At 33.5% G+C, this 20,249-nt stretch overlaps 2 protein-coding genes across 2 annotated transcripts; one reads left to right on the top strand and one right to left on the bottom strand.

Annotated features, from left to right (window-relative positions):
- Positions 1–5,518: 5,518 nt before the first annotated feature.
- On the bottom strand, positions 5,519–15,155 carry LOC123695384 (putative E3 ubiquitin-protein ligase UNKL). Its single transcript, XM_045641216.1, has 6 exons — positions 14,848–15,155; positions 14,535–14,744; positions 12,567–12,850; positions 11,639–11,739; positions 11,130–11,367; positions 5,519–10,965 (listed from the first exon to the last, which is right to left on the bottom strand). The coding sequence occupies exons 1-6, from the start codon at positions 14,904–14,906 to the stop codon at positions 9,878–9,880; spliced, it is 1,980 nt and encodes a 659-aa protein (XP_045497172.1). The 5' UTR covers positions 14,907–15,155; the 3' UTR covers positions 5,519–9,877.
- Positions 15,156–16,541: 1,386 nt separating this feature from the next.
- On the top strand, positions 16,542–17,773 carry LOC123695535 (histone H3.3A). The gene is made up of 3 exons (XM_045641410.1): positions 16,542–16,689; positions 16,847–17,134; positions 17,219–17,773. The coding sequence occupies exons 2-3, from the start codon at positions 16,853–16,855 to the stop codon at positions 17,345–17,347; spliced, it is 411 nt and encodes a 136-aa protein (XP_045497366.1). The 5' UTR covers positions 16,542–16,689; positions 16,847–16,852; the 3' UTR covers positions 17,348–17,773.
- Positions 17,774–20,249: the final 2,476 nt, after the last annotated feature.

Genomic DNA, 20,249 nt, shown 5'->3' with positions numbered 1-20,249 from the left:
CAAAGGTTATTTTTCGATTAACATATTTAATCTATGCGTAGAGCTTATGCTTTCAGACAAAGTCTATCTGTTCATCGGCTAGTGTAGGTAGGCACCAGAAATCTTCCGGGACGGATTTCAAGAAAACCTAAATATATACTTAAAAAATGCCAATTGAGTTTTTATTCGGTTTACATGTTGTTGTTGTTGTTGTTGTTTGAATCATTTTTTCACTACATATTCGAAGAAAGAAACAAATAAGAAATAACTGGTTACCTACCAAGCTATGTCATAATAATATTTTTTTTATATATACATATTTATATTATTTTACTTCACTATCTTTGTTAAAACAACCTACAGTGTATAAACAATACCTTAAAGAGTGATTTTATGTTAATTGATTTTTTTTGTAATTCAATGAAAACAATAATCGATATTAATACATTTAGCTATTTACCATAGTAAATGTAATAAGTTACCGCTTGGTTACCGTGGTAACCGGTAATGGACACTAAATCTATAATAACGGATCTAAACAATTACATGTCTTATTAGATTTTACAAAACATTCCCTGTTCAAAATATATTTTCCGATGGTAAGAAGGACTCTAAATTGCCGAGATTTTTTTTAATAGTATTGTTGTCTTGATGCATGAGAAAAACCAGTACCAAAAATGGGCATTCTCCTTTCATCAAAATCGGTCCAGTAGTTTATGAGCCTATTAATTACAATCAAACAAACAAACAAAGTTTTCCTCTTTATAATATTAGTGCAGATAAATAAATAATAATTCAATTATACGTTCAAGTCAGTAGCTTATACAATATCAATTAAAAACTTGATTAAAATCAATTAACAAAAAAAAATGGTGATTGAGTAATTGATTTTCATATTTCATGATTTCACCTTTTTTCAATTAACAACCAGTCTATGCTTTTCTAAATATGTAAAATTATTATTTTATACTATAAAAATATACGCCAGCAAATATTACTAACAACACTTATTTCATGCCCAATGTCATATCTTAAATTTTTAATCTATGACAAAATGTCGCCCAAAAATTTTGCTCTAAGTTTTAAAAATTATTATCTAGTTACTTACTGATGAAAAGTTATTCCTTTGCACTTTTCCGTATTCTTTGTATTATTTGTGCAATATCGTAACACACACGTAGGCATATTTGATGCGTTTCACTTTAAAACAAATAAAAAATGAGCGTGACGTTCGCGCCAATGAGCGAGCAAGCGACTGAGTGCAGTTACGCCACATGACGTATGTTGAGTGGAACATAAGTGATGTAGGCGGTATCGTCTCCATATTAATATTATCTCAATGCCCAATACATAATGTTGTATGAAATCAGTCAATAAGTACGTAATAATATTTTTACAGATATGTAGACATAGACTGTACAAGTATAAATTGAAATATAACCGAAGAAAACCAATACCTAGATTAATTTTTCCGTATATAACAATAGATACGCTTTCAAATCCAAATAGTTTAACAGTAACAGTCAGGAAATCATTGTATTTTCCTTAATAACATTTTCAGGCATATTCATACAAATAATTAAGATCACAGGAATTCACTCTCTGCCTTTAAGTAGTATGTATAAAATTGTTAGAATAACGTAGTTCTAGTTCTAATTGCATGTCATAAAACAATGGCAGATGGTTGTACTAAAAACTTTTTTATTGTTCTTCAATTAGATGTTTCTAGTATTGATTAACAAACATAAGTACCCATATAGTTTGTAGCTATATAGCGACACAGATCTTACAGAAAAAGGAGAGAAGACATGACAGAAAGTCTCTTTTCTCTCGATTAACACAACTGTACGTAAAATCGAGTACGAGTAGAATATTGCGACTTTTTCTCTTTTTCTTAAAGATTCTCTATGAAATTATTAATAATCTATGCACCGTTTGCCATTGTTATATTTGACGTTTGAACGCCTTATTCGGTCACTAGAAAGTAATGAGCACTTAGGTATATTGCGAGCCGCCCATATAGTAGTCTAGCACATCTGTATAGCACTGTTTAATTTGTGCACGTTCGAATAATACCTAGAATTAGGATAACAAATGTAACAAATTTTGAGAAATTTAACGAGTGACATTGGCGGGAAAAAGAGCGGCATTTTTTCTAGTTTATGTTGACTTTTTTTTATTCACTACATAAGTAGTTTTAGCATGTTCTAGAATAGTTTTTTTATTATAAATATTTTCAAACTCGTTGGAATTGTGGTTCTTATTTTTTATTAAACTGTAATCAACTTCTTTGAAGAATTAATTTTGCCAATTTACGATAGGCAGCCTTATTCTAATCACTAATATTGTATTTTATTTTAAGCGTGAAAATATAGAATAAAAAAATGTTGAAAAATAATGTAAGTATATTATGCTCTTCGGACCTATTTTATGCAGCTGTAATTCAAACAAAATCCAAAGAATACGTGTTTTAGATAATATATATGAGATAATTTACAATCATTGTTGCAATATTTGACCATGACAAGCTTTAGTTAGGTTAAGTTGATATTTATTTATGTATATGTATTAATTTATAAGCATCATAATAATATTTATAGTTAGTAAAATAATTTAATTAATTGGCAGCTACAAATATCTAATAAATTGGAAACTGTAACTCTGACCGATTGTGTGAATTATAGTCACATTTCCGATTTATTATATATCTCTATATCGATAATTCTATTATACAATTTTGTGTTCAATTCTGCCAAATTTTCAATTTCACTTGGTCTTACTGTGCATTTACATGAAATGAACATAAAGATAGAGCAAGACCATTCTTTCGTGATCTTTTAGTGTAAATGAAAACTCATAAGTATTCAGTGTTTTTCAGTATAAAAACATTGCATAGAATCTTTTCAAAACGCACTAAGAAAAACGAAAGAATGTTCTACGCCTGTTTAGGTACACTAAAATAGTTTGACATAGAATGAGCATTCGTTCGTTTGATGTAGATGCACCGTTAGAGAAAACAAGCCTACCAGTCCATAAGTCTTATGTTTATTTAATGGTCTAAATTTGGTCATGTGTAAAAGGGCACTTTATTATTCATATACGGTATTAAGTGCATTTATTATTTTTAATATTCGTATAAATACCTAATGCATTAAACTATTGTTATTGTGACATTTTTATGCTTTCATGAGTTGATATAAGAATCTCGCATAATTTAATAAGTATTGTAATAATAAATGAAATAAATCTCATTAATGCTCATAATCATAAACCTGACTGTCATGAAATGTTTTATCAATATTAAGTATATGTTTTTTAAATGAATTATTTTATTTTAGTTTTTACAGTTATGCATAACTTGACAAAATATATTGAATGATTGAAAGTGCAGTTGTTTTATTTGTCCTTATCCTTTCCTATTCATTATAAATACGATATATTCTAATCTTTCACGTAAAAACTACATTTATAGTTAAAACTAGCTTTCCGCCCGCGTTTTTAAAGAAATACCGACATATATCCCATTCCCGTTGGATTTCCGGGATGAAACCTATCCTATGTGTTAATCCAAGTTACTCTCTATATGTGTGCTAAATTTCATTGTAATCGGTTCAGTAGTATTTGCGTGAAAGAGTAACAAACACACACACACATCCTCACAAACTTTCGCATTTATAATATTATTAGGATACAGTGGAATAACGAACAGCGTATGGTATATTCTACTAATTATTATTATACATAATTAGTAAGGATGGGTGTAATTTGAATGATCGCTGCTCTTTCACGAAAAGACTACTGAGGACAGAGTTGAAATATGTACTTTATTTTGCCCGCGGGTGAAACCGCATTCTAAAGACAGAAAGACAAATTTTATATAGTACTTACTGGTATTTAAGTGCGGTTTTGTCTTATGTTACCATTTGCCGCCTGGGTTCTGGCGGAATGAACAGCGTTATAAATTAGCCTGGTTCATAATATCACAGCCATAGTACATAATAAATACTTACACATTGGACTTACCTGGATACTCCTTATGGTAAAGAAGTTGTTTTAATTAAAATAAAAACCTTCTAATAATGCCTAAAAAAATATTCAAGGAACCAAAAAATAAGTAAAAATTCACTCATTTTTAGAATCTTTTGACAGAGCCATCTCTCGAAATTTTCTCCAAAACAAACATTATGCTTGCCTTTTATCTTTGTACGAACTCCATCTATGTATATAAATTTATAAAGAATAGAAAAAATTCGATCACGAGGCGAGACTCTAACCCGCATCCTTTCGCGCCATTCCGGGGCGGATGCCTCACCAAGGGTTCATCCTCACGAAAGGATGCGGGTTCGAGTCCCGCCTCGTGATCGAATTTTTTCTATTCTTTATAAATTTATATTTATAAAGCATTTGAATGCCATAAAACCAAAAATATTAATTCAACGAACTCCATCTGAAAATAAATAAAAACCGGCCAAGTGCGAGTCGGACTCGCGCACTGAGGGCTCCGAACAAACCTATTTTTTATTATGTTGTTACTTTAAAATGTATGTTTTCAGTAATTTTTCCTTCATCTGTGCTATAAGACATTGCTTTTAACCAAATTTCAAGACTGTGTTCACTGGAAGTACTTTGTAGGTAGGTATTGATTCCCTTGCAAGTTGCAAGTAGTTGCGAATTTCAGAATATGCGGCTATAATTGCCATTTCTTCTAATTGCGTTGACATAGAAGTTTGATTTTATTACAACTTAAAGGTATTATAGAATTGAGTTTTTGATGTGAATATCAATGTAATACATGTAAGCGTTCATGAGTAAAAGGGTTGAAAGTTTAAACTTTTTTTTAATATTTTTTTATACAATATAATGGAAAATTCATGTGTTTGCAATTATTCCTTTATATATTGTGTAATAAGATGTTTCATTGTACCAAATTTAAGGACTCTGTATACATGGGAACTACACTGTAGGTTTTGATTTCCTTGCGAAAGTTGAAATTTGCAAAAAATTTCAGCATTTACGACTATATCTTCTGATTGCGTTGACATACATTTATTACAGTTTATAGACCTGAGTTTTTGGTGTTGATTTCAATATCAAAAGATCACAACACGGACACGGACAACAACGGCTGCGTTTTTTCTTTTTGAGGTTCTAAACCCTAAAAATGATAAGGTCCATCAATTTTTTTATACTAGCTGTAACTCTACGATACGGCCAAATTTCATTCGGTAATTAATATAGCTATTTTAAGGGCACCGTTCAAGAGACATGAAGCCTCAGATTTAACCTAACAGCTGTTGTGTGTGATTATTGAGATAAGGAACAAAGAGTTACATATCTCTGAATCCAATTTTTTTTTATCTATGCACGAGATCGAGTTTTTGTATGGCCAACCTTTTGTATGTTTATTGTTTCTTTTCATTGCAACAGGTTATTATTAGCAGGGTGCATACTGCATTTGGTAAACTTGACTTGCAAAAATGTTTGTAAAGAGGAAATAGAGTTTTAGGATTGCAGGAAAAGGTATAAAATGAAACACATATTATATTTGAATGGAATTTAAAATTTATTAAACCTACCTATCTACAATATTAATCTTCATCTCTGTTACATGTTTGTATCACATGGATTTGAAAATTACTTTTGTTAAAATACCTACTATGACAGATTACAAGGTTGATTGCATAGTGATACATAATATAAAAAATTAATAACATAATTCATTTGATCTTTTATAGCGAGCGCTAGCAAAATTGGATCTCTACTATAATAATTATAACCATATCTAATTAACAATAATAATTTGAAAAAATTTGTTGGACCTACCTACCTAACGATTAAATAATTGAAAAAAAAGTATTAAAATATAAAAGAAGTTATTACTATTATGCGTACACAACAAAGGGTATAAGATTTAAACAAAAAATTGGTCCTAATTAAAAAGTAACATAAAATGCAAACTGTAAACTGAATTGTAGCGATTTTAACGGTTTTTAATAAAACAATGGAAACCACATCACGCCTGCAAATAAATGAATAAAAAATGGGTAATAAAATACATCAGATGCTTAAGTATAGCAGATTAAATAAGGAAAAAGTCCCATTTGCAAATTGCAACGCAGCATAGATTAGAGGCGATTAAATTGAAAAACAATTTGATATGTATGCGGGCAAATTGCGGTATTAAAACAGAAAAATTCGACTTTATAATCACGGCTGAGGTTATGAAATATCGACAGAAAAAGTTATCCAAAATTCAAATAACACTGTACAGTGCCACAAACTTAACTGACCCGGTGACAGTGTCACTGATGTCGATTTTAGTGCCGCTAAATAGTATTTCCCCGGATGCAAGGGTAAAAATAATGTCATTGCCAATCGTGTAAATTAACATTCATAAGTAACTTACCTATTATTTATACAAAATATTCCGTATGAAAAGTCTGTGAAAATGTGACATTTCAAAATTGAGGCACGTAGTTCCAGTTTTTGCCACCGGGTCAGATAAGTTTGTGGCACTGTACTTGTACAAGTTTACACAATAGATCTTGAAATGAAATACACACTGTATTTTTGCGTCATCAATTTAAAAAAGTCACGAGCAGAAAGCATTAAAATCGTTATAAATCTCCATGTGATAGATATTCTGTATAAAAATAAATATGACTCTAATACACATCTAATATTAAACCAGAAATACGAACACTAGCAAGCTACGATAGGCGAGACACAGGACATTTTGTTACAGAGTATCATCTACGCTTCCTACGTTTAAAGAAGGGGCAGGCAGTGTTCTGATTGGCTGATTTATTTGCCAATCGCGTTGGATCACATCACACTATGGCACTTCAGACTTCCGAACACATAATTCATTTTGATGAGTTTCATTTCATTAAATATTATAATATGTAATGCAGGTTCTATAAAAGTATCATATAGAAATCTCTCGGTAGAACTTTCCTTAATTTTTTTGGAATAACTCTTCGCAAATCAGAAGTGCCACTTTGCTCTAAACGCCACCACTACATTGCTTTTCCTTCAAATATCTCATTCTTACCAATACACATCTTAGGCCACTTACAATTAAGCTTTTCCACTCTAAATCTTATACTTTTTAAATAGTCAAAACAGCATTCCAATAAAATGCTTAATAATCAGATCGCGTACTTAACGTAATTTAGATTATAGATTATATTTTCGATTTTTTTCTTCAAATTTTGGTCACAAAAAAGAAACTTCAACACAGATTTGTGAACAAAAATGTTTATGTGAAATTAAAATTTCGATAGTCAAACAGACGTGTTACCAGCCATTTAAGATTTTATACTTTGCCTTATTCATTCCTTCCACAAAATACACTTACACTCAAACTCTAACCTACAATGCCGTACAAAATGTGCCGTGCCGACTATATTGCGCGTAGTCGGCTATATAAAGATAAATGTATTATATTTTCCAAACGAGATAAATATTTTTTTTGCCTCGTTAATTATGTAACTAATATCCGTCGTTATTTAAAATATTCTCCATCTCATTTTCTTAACATTCCATTATTTTATTAGTCAATGTTTGAGTACAAACAATCGACAAATGCCAAACATTAGTTACATCACTAACGAAATACTACAATAGCAGTTCAATCTATCACATAAATAGAAATCTGAATATTGATCAAAGGCGGCTGTGGTCATATTGCTTCTCAATTACAATGCACATGCTACACTTAACTATAATAATGTCCAATACAATTTGAAAACACTACTTACAACTAAATACTTTATTTCTAAGTTAAATTTGTTATTCCTATTACTATAATATGCCGATACAAAAAACATTTTTTTTATTTTTATTTCCATTTAGATATTTTCAATAAGTTCAAAATATATAAATATTTATTTTTTAATGTAGAAAAGTTGAAATAAATTCATATAAAATGCTTTATATAGTTCCATATAACCAGAGTACATGTTTAGTACATTAAATAATTGTCAATATTAAAATAGTTAGGTACCTACTTAGACGTTAAATTGCGAATATATAAAAGTTAGAAAAACTTATTAATCGATAACATTCTTTATTATTTTGATAGGAGTAAAATAGTGAAATAAATTGTTTTGTTATAAAATACAAATGCATGTGTGGATAAACACAAATACCATGAAAGCTATAAGACTTGACACATGTATAGTAATATATAGTTAGGGTTTAAATAAAGGAAGTCATCTAAATGCGCATATTATCCCTACACCGAATTAGTGTTAGTAACATGAAAATAACTTTTCAATATTTAAAGTTTTTTTTATTATAAACACTTTTAGAGTGATTGCTCTTCCTAAATTATTTATTTCGAACATATTTATTACAATTTTTATTTTTTACAAATTAATAACTCCAAGATTACGAGCAAAGTGGAGTAGTTATTTGTAAAATAAGGTGTAAAACTTTTTCTTTTCATTCTTGTTAAAAAAAATTGAAATATTGAAAAGTCCTTTCCATGTATAAAATGATAAACAAATGGGGGAATGTACACAAAAAAATGCATAAAATTAATAACAACAAACACTTCAGCGATTAAAAACGCGTTAATACACCAATTATCCGTTTTCCTTGCATGCGATTCATGGATAAATAAATACTTTGTTAATAAATAAATTGTATGCAAATTAAACACGAGCAGGCGAGAAACCCGCGTTAAAGTGCACACACATGAATATTATCGATATTTTATTCAGACAACACTACAAAGTTAACATAGATAAAAAAACTCTATGACATTGGTCCATAGACTTATTCGAGGTGAACTATATTGTGCTTCAAAAACAAGTAAGCAATACAAAAACCTCAATAAAAATGTAAAAAAAAGTAACAATCAACAAGTTCCGATATCCAGTATTCTCATTTAAATATATCCATTATGAACGAGCAAAAAACTAAAAAAATTCACGGTTAAAACTAAAGCCTACTAGTTTCATAGATTTAAATATTAATACGATTACTACAACTATTGCAACACTCCTTCCATCAACTGACTTCAATTAATTATCAAAATATCAAAAAATTATCTGTGATTGTATCATCTGTATAGTCTATGGTTGATGAAAGAATTGCCACAGGTAATAAAGATCTCGTACACGCGCAAAATTCACGATGGCGGAACAACCATTCGTCTAAATAAAATGACACCGAAAGCATTACATTGTGTAACATCAAAAACGCTACAATTTACCATGCACTACGATAAACTTTGTTTTATGAAAATATGTAGTAAACGCTATATAGGTATTAAATATTCATAAATATAAAACTGCACTTTAATCTGTATTTGAACATGTTTACTCTAGAAACAAATTGCTTTGGTGTAAATTAGCTCACCATACTATATATTTTAAAAAGGATATTTCGAAGCCTATACCTACCACATAATTTGTATAAAGCCACAATAATTCCAAGTATAATAGATTCGTTATAGTCAATAGTAGTTAAATATAATATATAGTAGAAAACGTAGCGCATTTTATTTAGTCATCTATCATTGCTGTTCTCACTTTTAAGTAAATTTTGATTGCATAATTCCTTAGTCATTCTTCAGTGGCAGTCGATTCGAAAAACTACAAAATGCTCAACTTTATGAATAATTAATATTCCATTTCTTAACTTTCTACCATAAAATATGCTAAAATCAAATGTTCAATACGATATAATAAACTTTATCCATATACGTAATCTACTCAAATATATAAAAAAATATGTACGGTTGTCTATTTTGAGACGATTTTGAGTAGAGAGCGACTCTCACACCGACGAGCGCGTTTCACTTTTACCGAATTGTAATATTTGCACGATTTAACATAAATATAACTGAATGGTTTGAGTATTATCAACGTGCGGGCTTGGCGTGGGTTCACTGGTGGTGCTGTACGGGGGTCTGGCAGTACGGGCACTCTTTAGTAGTCGCAGCGCAATTATCACATAGCACGTAGTGGTTACACGGCGCTAGCGTCACACTGCGGGGTTGTTCCTCACAGACCATACATTTAGTCGCTGTTTCCAAATACAGCGCTTTCTCGATCTCCTCCAAGTCTGTACGCACTTGGACCTGCAGCGCTTTAAGCGCTGTGAGCGGCAAACCACGCAATTCGCGACGACCGGCGGCACGGGAGGCTTCGAGCTCACGTTTTAGATTCAAAGCATGTGCTAATGCTTCATCGCGTTGTCTTTCTGCTAACGCCGCTTTGCGTTGAGCTTCATCTGACTCTCTTTGCCAAGCTTCACACGCAGACCTCGCTTGAGCGATGCGTTCATCCCATCTCGCAGCCGCTGCTCTAGAGGCGACAACTTCTTCTCGCAATCTAGAAAGTTCCGCCGGTGCTGAAGGTGATGTCGCAGCGAATTCAAACGCACCCGCACCCGCAGCTCCAAAACTACCCGCCTTTATCGCGTGCGAGTTGAACAATCGCTCCGTATCGTTTGTTGCGTAACGTAGAAACGGGGGGAGGGGGGAACCACCACCGGGAGGACTGAAACCGCGCAGCGTCGGTCTTGGAATATTAACTGGTGCTGATCCACCAAGCAGACCTTCACCATCTGATAGATCGCGATCTAAAGACGCCACTAGATTCAACGGATCGTCAAGATGTAAGTCATCTAGGGCGTTACCAACTACTTCTTGAAGAACTGTCGCGTCAAATGTAGATCTAGGAGGCCAAGATGGTTGGGGCTTATCATGTTCTGAATATGGCTGTAGGGCTGATGTTTGTTGCAACGTGCGAGGGTGGGCGGAGCCCCCACTGGATGTGGAGGCGCACTCCGAGCCGTCGCCGCTGCCGTTTGCGTGCGGGGGAGATAACGGACGCTGGAGCCCTAGCGCTCCGCCTAGCACTCCGACGTCGTTCTTTTTGTCGTTCGGCAGAGCGGAGGACAGTAAATCCGCCAAATTGGTCCCGCATTCAAGTGGTGCAGTCAAATCCCGGGTCGATGTTAGATCTTCAGCTGTAATGAAGAAAAGTATAAGACATTTTTACACTGTTTACATGACATGACATAGTTTATAAAAGTCCTATGAAATCAACATTATAAAAAAAAACCTTTCATATGACGATTCTATATACATCTGTTTTTTAGAAAAATAAACTTTTAAAACTGCAAATACTTACGTTCAACATGTGCGAATGCGCAGAACAGTCCCCTGGGGCAGTAGCCCGCCTGCTGCACATCGTTGCACTTGGTCGACTTGTATATCTCCGGGTGGAACTGCTGCTCCGTGCGAGTGTGGCAGTACCCGCAGGCGTCCCCGGCCTCACAGTTGCTGGGCTCGCCCCACTCCTCGCCGTGCTTCACGTTGGGGCACGGGGTGCTCCGGTACTTGTACTTTCTTGGTGATCTGCGTTTATCCTAAAATAATAAAAAAATGATTAAAAATATTTATGAAATAATAGAGAGATTATACAGTTTATATGTTTGGTAAATAATCTTTTCACCTAATGATAACTCAATAATTCATAAAGAACATATTACAATAATAATACGGGAATATTTCCACAAATCGACGTGAGGTTATATTGTTTGTTTTTTTCATTCTGGGCTAAGTATCGATAAGCAATAACCAAGCAAAAAAATTTTATTAGCAAATACATAATTATAATGAATTTATCTTCATACTTACTTTACTATTGTGATACTGTGGGCAGGCATAACCTTGTCTGCAAAGCCTGGGCGGTCTTTTACAAGGCTCAGTTTTATACGATGATAGTACATAATTCGTATCTGCAATTATAAAATGCCATTAAAAAACTTCGCAATCGCCAACGACTTTTTAAAGTGCACTAAAAATAATAGGATGCGCATGCATTTTTGAAAAGAACAATGACGAACTCTCGTACAAAATGTTCTTGACATAATTTTTTACATGTAAAGTGAATGTATGTTTTGAATTTAAAAAATACTTAATACAGATACAATAATTAAAATTTACGTTTATTCAAATGGTTTAGAAAACGTTGGAAATAATACATGTAGAACATGTTTTTAAGTGTGTTTTTCTGTGATTTTAAGTCAGAAAAAAAACTAAAATATACTGCAGCCTTGAAGATGTAATAAAATACATGTAAATTATTTTATGTAGTTCTTTTTTTTTATTAAATCAGATTTCAAATTCGTTTTCATATTATTTGATTTCTTTTTGTGGATGTGATTATGAATTATCTTAACGAAAAAAATCTAATTCTAATTAATATTAATTGATTGGAAAAATAAGTTATTATTTTATCATTGTGCATGTACTGTACTCAGTCACTAGAGTCTATGTCCAGACTACAGTCACTACTATACACATATGTTTTGTTTGTAAAAATTAGGGAGCAAGGATAGGACAGGTTATAAAATTACAGCAGGATAAGGTTTGTAGACTTGGGAATATCTTCAAAATATGCTAATTTTAATAAGTGATAAGTCTAATTTATAACGACTTTGCCTCTTTGCATATAACTGTACGACAGTTAGCAAAATTTTATTAGTTTGTAACGAAAAATGCATAGAAAACATACAAATATGCACGAAAATGAGTACATAAACAAAATAAAACTCATAAGCACCTTGCCACTTAGGGTCTTCATTCATCAAATTCCGTTCCCTATCTAATGCGTTTGGAGCCGCTGCGTCCCCATCAGTTCCATCTGGGTTCTCTAGTGCTTGTAATTCTCTCATATCCAACACCGGGGGGCGAAGGTCCGGCGCTCCGTGGGCGAAGGCACAGTGCGCCCCGTTCTTGGTGCATAGCCCTCTCGCGTCTGTGTCGTGCACGCACATACATGTCTTGTAGTAGCGGAGGTGATATCGACGCTCCGTATCGCCCGCCGTTCTATGTAGGTAAGGGCAACTGAAAAGGATCAGGATATTGTTATTGATATTTTGACTATAGCAAATATGTGGCCATAGTAAAAGATATTAGGCGAAATCCAGGCTTGAATTTGATACAATTGCATTACCCAAGAGAAATTAAATTAACATAATAAATATGTATATTTTACTAGCGGTCCGCCCCGGCTTCGCCCGTGGTACATATTAACGTTTTCTCTACATAAGAACCATCCTCGTACTTCAAGGAATATAATAAAAAAAGAATTATCGAAATCGGTTCAGCCGTTCTCGAGTTATGGAATTACAACGAAAAGTGGCATTGATTTTTATATATTAGATATACCTTATACACAAATATGTAACCTACTTTATTGAAACAAATGTTACTTACAATAAAAAGTAAAATTTTGAGATTTTATATTATGGACATTTATGGTTGTATCTAGAAGCTTCTTGCGAAACTTATCAATGTAGTATTTTTTAATGTGTGCTTTTTGTTGTTACTTATTATGATGCTGGAAGCACAATATTTATTATTTTACTAGTTGTCCTGGCAAACATTGTACTGCCATACTCTTATTCATATTTATCACATTTTGTATGTACATAGGTAATTTATTGAAAACTAGCGGTCCTCCCCAGCTTTGCCCGTGGTATATATTTACGTTTTCTCTACATAAGAACCATCCTCGTACTTCAAGGAATATAATATATTAAAAAAATATCGAAATCGATCCACCCCTTCATGTGTGATACCATGGCCAAGGAAAACTCATGTAATTTTATATATATAGATAGATTATGGCTTGTAACCTCATAATAGGAGGCTCATGTCCTAGCAGTAGAAACATATGCACTGACAGTGGCAATCATGATGATAATTACTAAGAATACTTTTCAAGTTGAGATAATAAACATTTCTTTGGTGTCATTACATGTTAATAATTATTAATAGCAATTAACTACAATGCATATAAGGTATATAGCTTCTTAACAGATTAAATATCTATAAAAACATTTTTTTTTTTTTATTGGTTATAGGGAAGCGCTTGACCACAATCTTGCCTGATGTTAAGCTGAGATGTGGTCTAAGATGGAGCACACTTCCCTAGAAGGTACCTGTTCACTCTACGCTTGAAGAGATAAATTATATTATATTATAATATAAGGTGGAGCATAAACAACAATATAATTTTAATCTTTAATTACATAAATTTCACATTACAATTAAATACATTTTGCATTATTATGTATATTTAATTATTTTTTTATACAATTAGCATCATCAACAACAACATCATCATTAATTAACAAATAGTCTTATTAGAGTGCGCATTTACATATTAGCTGTTTTAATTGAATGCTAATATGTAATTTTCAAAAGAAATGTTATGTTACACTGTCAATTATTCTGAATTGATCTGAAATTTAACATAGTAAAGCAAAAAGAACAATGGGCTAACAAGGGAACAACCAACCAAAATAGAAAGGAACTTGCAATTAAAATACGACAGCAACAGTTTATACGATCTCAAATTGCCTGGATTATAGGTATTTCGGTATTGGTAAACAAAATTTTCCATTGTTTTCAACCTAACTTACTCATATTCTATAAACTAACTTTCATTAATAATATACGTCTATAGCATAATTTCAAGCATTCTATACGTGCACTAAGTAAGGGGAACAAAGCTTCTACTTACTCGTCACCATCTTCACAAATGCCCGAAGTCTCGTTATATTTGGTACAATAGTTGTCAGCGCTATAATTGAACGTTCCATCCCGTTTTCTTACGGGTCTTCTACGTCTCTGATTATTAAAATGCCAATGAAAACATGTGAAAGGCCTATGTTGTGTACATTTATGTTGTAGGAATGATGGACACTGTTCGACACGAAATTCCTTAAGATATCTGGAAAACGAAACCGCTGATGTAAGTGAAACGCACATCACTGGAAACCGTATCACAAACGCTACAATCTTAAACAACAATAATAACTGAAAGTGATTATTACTTATAATGATTTGGTTTTTCTGTTTGAGCTGTCAACAAAGGCTTAGATTCCGACGGCATTTTGTAGAACTATTATTGCGCCTCTCGCGTCGCGCAGGGCACGCTCACCGATGACCAATTAAAATTCAATATATGATCACGTGATAACTAATATTTTAGAAAGGTAACAAACGTAAATAAACTTCCTAAATATGAAATAATTCACAATATTATTACACTACATGTTTCGTATAAATGTGACCTTGAACTTAAAATATATTTATCTCGATGTCGGTTCAAGCAAAAACACAAAAATTATGAGAAAAACATCGACGTATGTCGTAAACATCATTGACAGGAATGTCACGCTGATGTTTTCTATCCGTCTCTTTCACTCAATAACTTCATTAATTACGACAAAAAGAAATAAAAAATAGGTCGCTCAGGGTTTTTTTTGTATTTCATGAAGTGTTCATGAAGCAGGAATATTTTGATATCAGCCAGATATATTATCAGCTATCAAAATTATCGTGAAATTATCCAACCCTTTGTATGTATTATTATTTATTATTTTTAGTTTTAAATGAAACTTACTCAGCAAATGTATCAGCTTTAATATGTGTAGTACAGGTATTAAAAATTTCGAAATATTACATTTTTTTAGTTTTTAGTTACCTATAAAACTATAAATATAGCGTTTAATTCGCGATTTTATTTTTGTTTATAATTAAGACAATTTAACTGAATTAAATTGAAATTATAACGTTAACTCCTGTGGTTAATTCTATCCAAATCATGTTTTAGGCCGTGCGCAGACGACAGACTATCCGTGACGCACTTTTTAGTCTGTCAAAATAGAACCTATGAAATTATATGCAGTAACGCACACGACGCGCAAAAAGTCCGGCGCACAAAAAATCCGTGTAATTCGGGCAGATCGCACCGCGCCGCATCGCGCCGCTCCGCACAAAAAGTCTGTGAAAAAAATAGAACGTTTGCTTCAACAAGCGCTAACGCAGACGGCGCACACTTTAGTCGGCAATCTGCAATTGCTAGGGACGTACGCACGCGATCTATTATCATGCCAGAGGTCGATGTAAATAAGTTAATTCAAGAAATTCAAAACAGACCAGCAATTTATGACACTTCTAAGGCGGAATACCATGATAGACATTTAAAAAGAAAAATGTGGGAAGAAGTGTGCTGCAGTGTTTATTCCGCTCCTATAATATATAAAATTTGAAAAAAATTGCCGGATGTTGTTTCAGAATCGAATGTTTAGTATGGAACTGTCCCTTCAGTAATCTTTCCGAAAGTATAGGATGTACCCAAAATTCTCTATTTCTTCTTCTTTTTCTGTACTTCATGTACAAAATAATACTTCGCGATCTCTGCACGATTTCCATAGCGTCTACGTCCCTACAGCTCTGCCGACAAAATGATCGAAGATGTGCGTCGTGTGCGTTGAGTCTGTGAAAAATCCGCGACCGACTTTTTGCGCGTCATGCAGACTTTTTGTGCGCCGCAGACTCGATCGCACAAAAAGTGTGCCGTCTGCGCCGGGCCTTAATTTTTAAATATATATCGCAATTGTATTTTTTTTGAGGACAACACTTATCCCTACGTTTATCCAATGAAATTGCAAAGTTTGTTTTAACCTGGCCAATGGTAAATGCTGCTTTTAGTCCAATCACGTGTGTTGAATTTTAGAAATCCTGACCAATACAGTAACAGAAACAAGGCGTCAGTGTTCGCCCGCCATTCTCTCGACGCCATCTTGAACTGTGCTTGAGCATATGATCGTTGTGTACTTCCAACAAAATCGCGTTTAAATTGTAAATTTTTGCTTAAATCTTATTAAAAGGTGTGTAAATTTGTATTTTAACCATGTTACGCTAGTTTAACAAAAGAATTTACGCGAGTATCTTTCAATATCCGTTAATTGTTATTGTATCAACTTGAATGTCGCAACATCGTTGTTTATTATTTTCTCTAACTTATTCTATTTTATTACTTTGCAGTAAAAAATGGCACGTACCAAGCAGACTGCTCGTAAATCAACCGGAGGAAAGGCTCCGCGTAAACAGTTGGCGACAAAAGCGGCGCGAAAATCAGCGCCCAGCACTGGGGGGGTAAAGAAGCCCCATCGTTATCGTCCTGGTACAGTGGCTCTCCGAGAAATCCGTCGTTACCAGAAATCTACTGAGTTGCTTATTCGTAAGCTGCCGTTCCAGCGACTCGTGAGAGAAATCGCTCAAGACTTCAAGACTGACCTTCGGTTCCAGTCTGCCGCCATCGGTGCATTGCAGGTAAGCTTGAGACCTAAATGATGCATCTTCTAATTTTATGTATCCGCATTTTGTTAAATATATTATTTTTTATTTTGTTTGCAGGAAGCCAGTGAAGCCTACCTGGTCGGCCTCTTTGAAGATACCAACTTGTGCGCCATTCATGCCAAGCGTGTAACCATTATGCCTAAAGACATCCAGTTGGCCAGACGGATCCGTGGCGAGCGGGCTTAAATAATTAGATATAGCGTTAATGTACTCTATGATAAATTATTCTTAATTCGAATAGACATAATTTCTATAACATTTTTTTATTGTAATGTTTCCCATTATGTAATTCATCTTAATTAAACTTCATAATGTAATCATTATTGTTAAGGCGGCAGAACTGATTTTGTTTTTTTTTTATAAATATGTTTGTAATTTGTAAGTTAGACTGTGTTTGTACAAGATATAGCTAGCTCCGCTAGACTTTAGTTGGTTTTGAGATCATAACACCTTTTAGCATTTGTGTCTTGTGCAAGGACATAAAAATATTTAGTGACTTGTGGTATGTATAGAGATTAGGAAATTTTGACCGTAACTGTGAGTTCATTTGGAATAATGCACTGTACTTGTGTAATTAAGATACTTGGTGTTAAATAAATTAATTAGAATATATTAATTTGTTTTTATTGAAATCCTAGTATTTTGCCTATGACTAGCCTGTTTAGCATTCAAAATATAAGCCATAGCTAAATTATTTAATTTGCAATGAATATGTATGAACCATACTTATTATATTCAAACACATCCCTAGTGGCATTCTAAAAATTTTAAATTACCCTACATTTAACATCACTCCTCATGCTAAAAAATATAATATACCCCTATGATATATAAAAGAGCTAGATACGTTACCCGCTCTCTATTTTGGCAAGAAAAAACTCAGGTAAGTGCCCGAGTTTCACTTAGTCACGCACCATTCAGCGTCGTGGCTGGACGTTCTTTTTGTATTTTAATCGGCAGTTGTTATTACGAAGTACATGAGTGATACATGTATTATGTCTCGTGCGTGAGAGTGAAAGAGAGAACAACTGTATTGGTGATAATGCGTTAGTAAGTAGGTATGTATTAGATAGGGAGGCGAGGTAGCTAAATGGCGTAATTCAACGGCGTCGTCGAGACTTATCAAAATCGAAAGAGAAAATAATTTCGAAAAGAAAAGCTTCTATGGTAAAAACCATTATAGCGGTGGGTTTGGCGTGTACGGATTTTCAAAAATGTAAAAAAAAACAGTTACTTGGGCATTCTCGAGCGCGTCAGATATTCATACTACGTATGCCCCAAGTACCTCTGATAACAACGGTATACTAATCTGCCGGTTTGCGTGGTGGGGCTAGGCATATAAATTCGTCAAAAATGCACAAAAAAAAATTTACTCGAGCGCGTCAGATTTTCGGAAGGGGTGTTAATTAGGCCCCAAGAAAGCTCCCCTTAAAAAAACTGACGATTACGGCATGACGATAAGTTACGATGAATTTTTGAAAATGCAGAAAAAAAAGTCCGTTTGAAATACTCGAGCGCGTCAGATTTTCATAGGGGAGGTTTATCTAGGTATCCTGAAAGCATATTTTCTTAATCTGATAAAAATGTTGGTGGGTTCTCTTAAACTGACCGAAAAAGGTTTGTGGGTTTCTTTTTTTTAATCATCGTTATTTCATATCAATTTTTCTTACCACCCTCAGTTTTCGAGATATACTCAAAAAACCGGGAGTTTGAGTTTTTATGATGCTTCAATTAAAAAAAAATTAAACTTTGGACAAAAATGAAAACAGACCTTTTTTTGTAAAATAAAATTACCTTTTTTGTTTATTAAAACTTTTTTTTTTTTTAAAAGTAAAGTTCGCGACATATAAGCTGCAACGCGTTTTTCGGAAGACGAAATGGCTCCTCCAGACTTCCGGTCATGCGGAAACCGGCAGATTTTGTGTTTTTAGTAAGTTTTAGATTATATTCTTCAAAATAAAAATAAAAAAAATCGCGCTCGAGAATGCCGGGTTAACGTTTTTTTTTTACAAGTTCGCGATCCTATAACTCGGCGGCGTCAAGGACTTATGGTCAGATTAAATAAATTTAGTCTTAAAACACTAAAATCAACCCCCAATATCTTAATCTGACGCGCTCGAGTATTTCAGACTATCGATTTTTTTTACTATTCTGATCGTCTATCCTAGGCGCGCGTCACTACATATAGAGCTAAATAGTGAAAAAGTTTGTTCTATTAGGTCTAAGGTATCTCTCATATCTTAAACTGCCACGCTCGAGTATTGCAGAAAATTCCCCTCTTCGCCTCCCGGCTCCCTATCTATATTAATTACGCTGTTTTTTAGTGCAATGATGTTGGCGTATGCCGCGTCTACTAGTATAATAGGTCATTGATATACCCTCTATAAATAAATATCAAACATTAGGGGTGTATGATGTACCCTACATAAAAATATATTTGCTAATCCATCTGATCAAAAAATTGTTGCTGACGAGACATTAATTTTACAATATTATTATGTACACTAGCTTCCGCCCGCGACTCCGTCCGCGCGGATGTCGGTCTTCGCGTGGATGGTTATTTCTCCATTTTGAGTACCTCTGTCAATAACATCTTATAAATATCTATTGGACCCAATTCCCAAATACGGCTAGGCCTATAATAATACGCAACGTGTGTTCGCGGTTCTACGGAACAACGTCTATGGATAAAACTGAAAAATTAAGATTAATTTTTTTCTACGTATTTTTCCAGGATAAAAAGTATCCTATTTTACGCCCAGGATAATAAGGTATAATTATACCAAGTTTCATCGAAATCGAACCGCTAGTTTTCACGTGATGCCTTCACATACAGACAGACAGACAGACAGACAAAAATTTTTTTAATCACATATTTGGGTTTGGTATCGATCCAGTAACACCCCCTGCTATTTATTTTTTCAATATTTTCAATGTACAGAATTGACCCTTCTACAGATTTATTATATGTATAGATAAGGCTACGCGCAGACATACAGCGTTCTGCGTTCTAGCGCACACAGGAGCCGTTCAAGACAACATTTGTGTTCTATTTCGTGACTCTCCGCACGTGAAACATTGCTCTCGA

The sequence above is a fragment of the Colias croceus genome, chromosome 11 (assembly GCF_905220415.1).
Source record: "Colias croceus chromosome 11, ilColCroc2.1".
NCBI classification, from domain to species: Eukaryota; Metazoa; Arthropoda; class Insecta; order Lepidoptera; family Pieridae; genus Colias; species Colias croceus.
The sequence above is the reverse complement of the archived record's forward strand: the minus strand, read 5'-3'. Positions and strand labels throughout refer to the sequence as shown.

Excerpts from the sequence above, each read along its gene's own strand:
- LOC123695384 (XM_045641216.1), bottom strand. The coding sequence starts at position 14,906 with ATGCCGTCGGAATCTAAGCCTTTGTTGACAGCTCAAACAGAAAAACCA. Across the intron at positions 11,740-12,566 it reads TGAAGACCCTAAGTGGCAAG|ATACGAATTATGTACTATCA; the intron begins GTGCTTATGAGT and ends TTATAATTGCAG. Across the intron at positions 10,966-11,129 it reads CGCATTCGCACATGTTGAAC|CTGAAGATCTAACATCGACC; the intron begins GTAAGTATTTGC and ends TCTTCATTACAG.
- LOC123695535 (XM_045641410.1), top strand. The coding sequence starts at position 16,853 with ATGGCACGTACCAAGCAGACTGCTCGTAAATCAACCGGAGGAAAGGCT. Across the intron at positions 17,135-17,218 it reads CCGCCATCGGTGCATTGCAG|GAAGCCAGTGAAGCCTACCT; the intron begins GTAAGCTTGAGA and ends TTTTGTTTGCAG.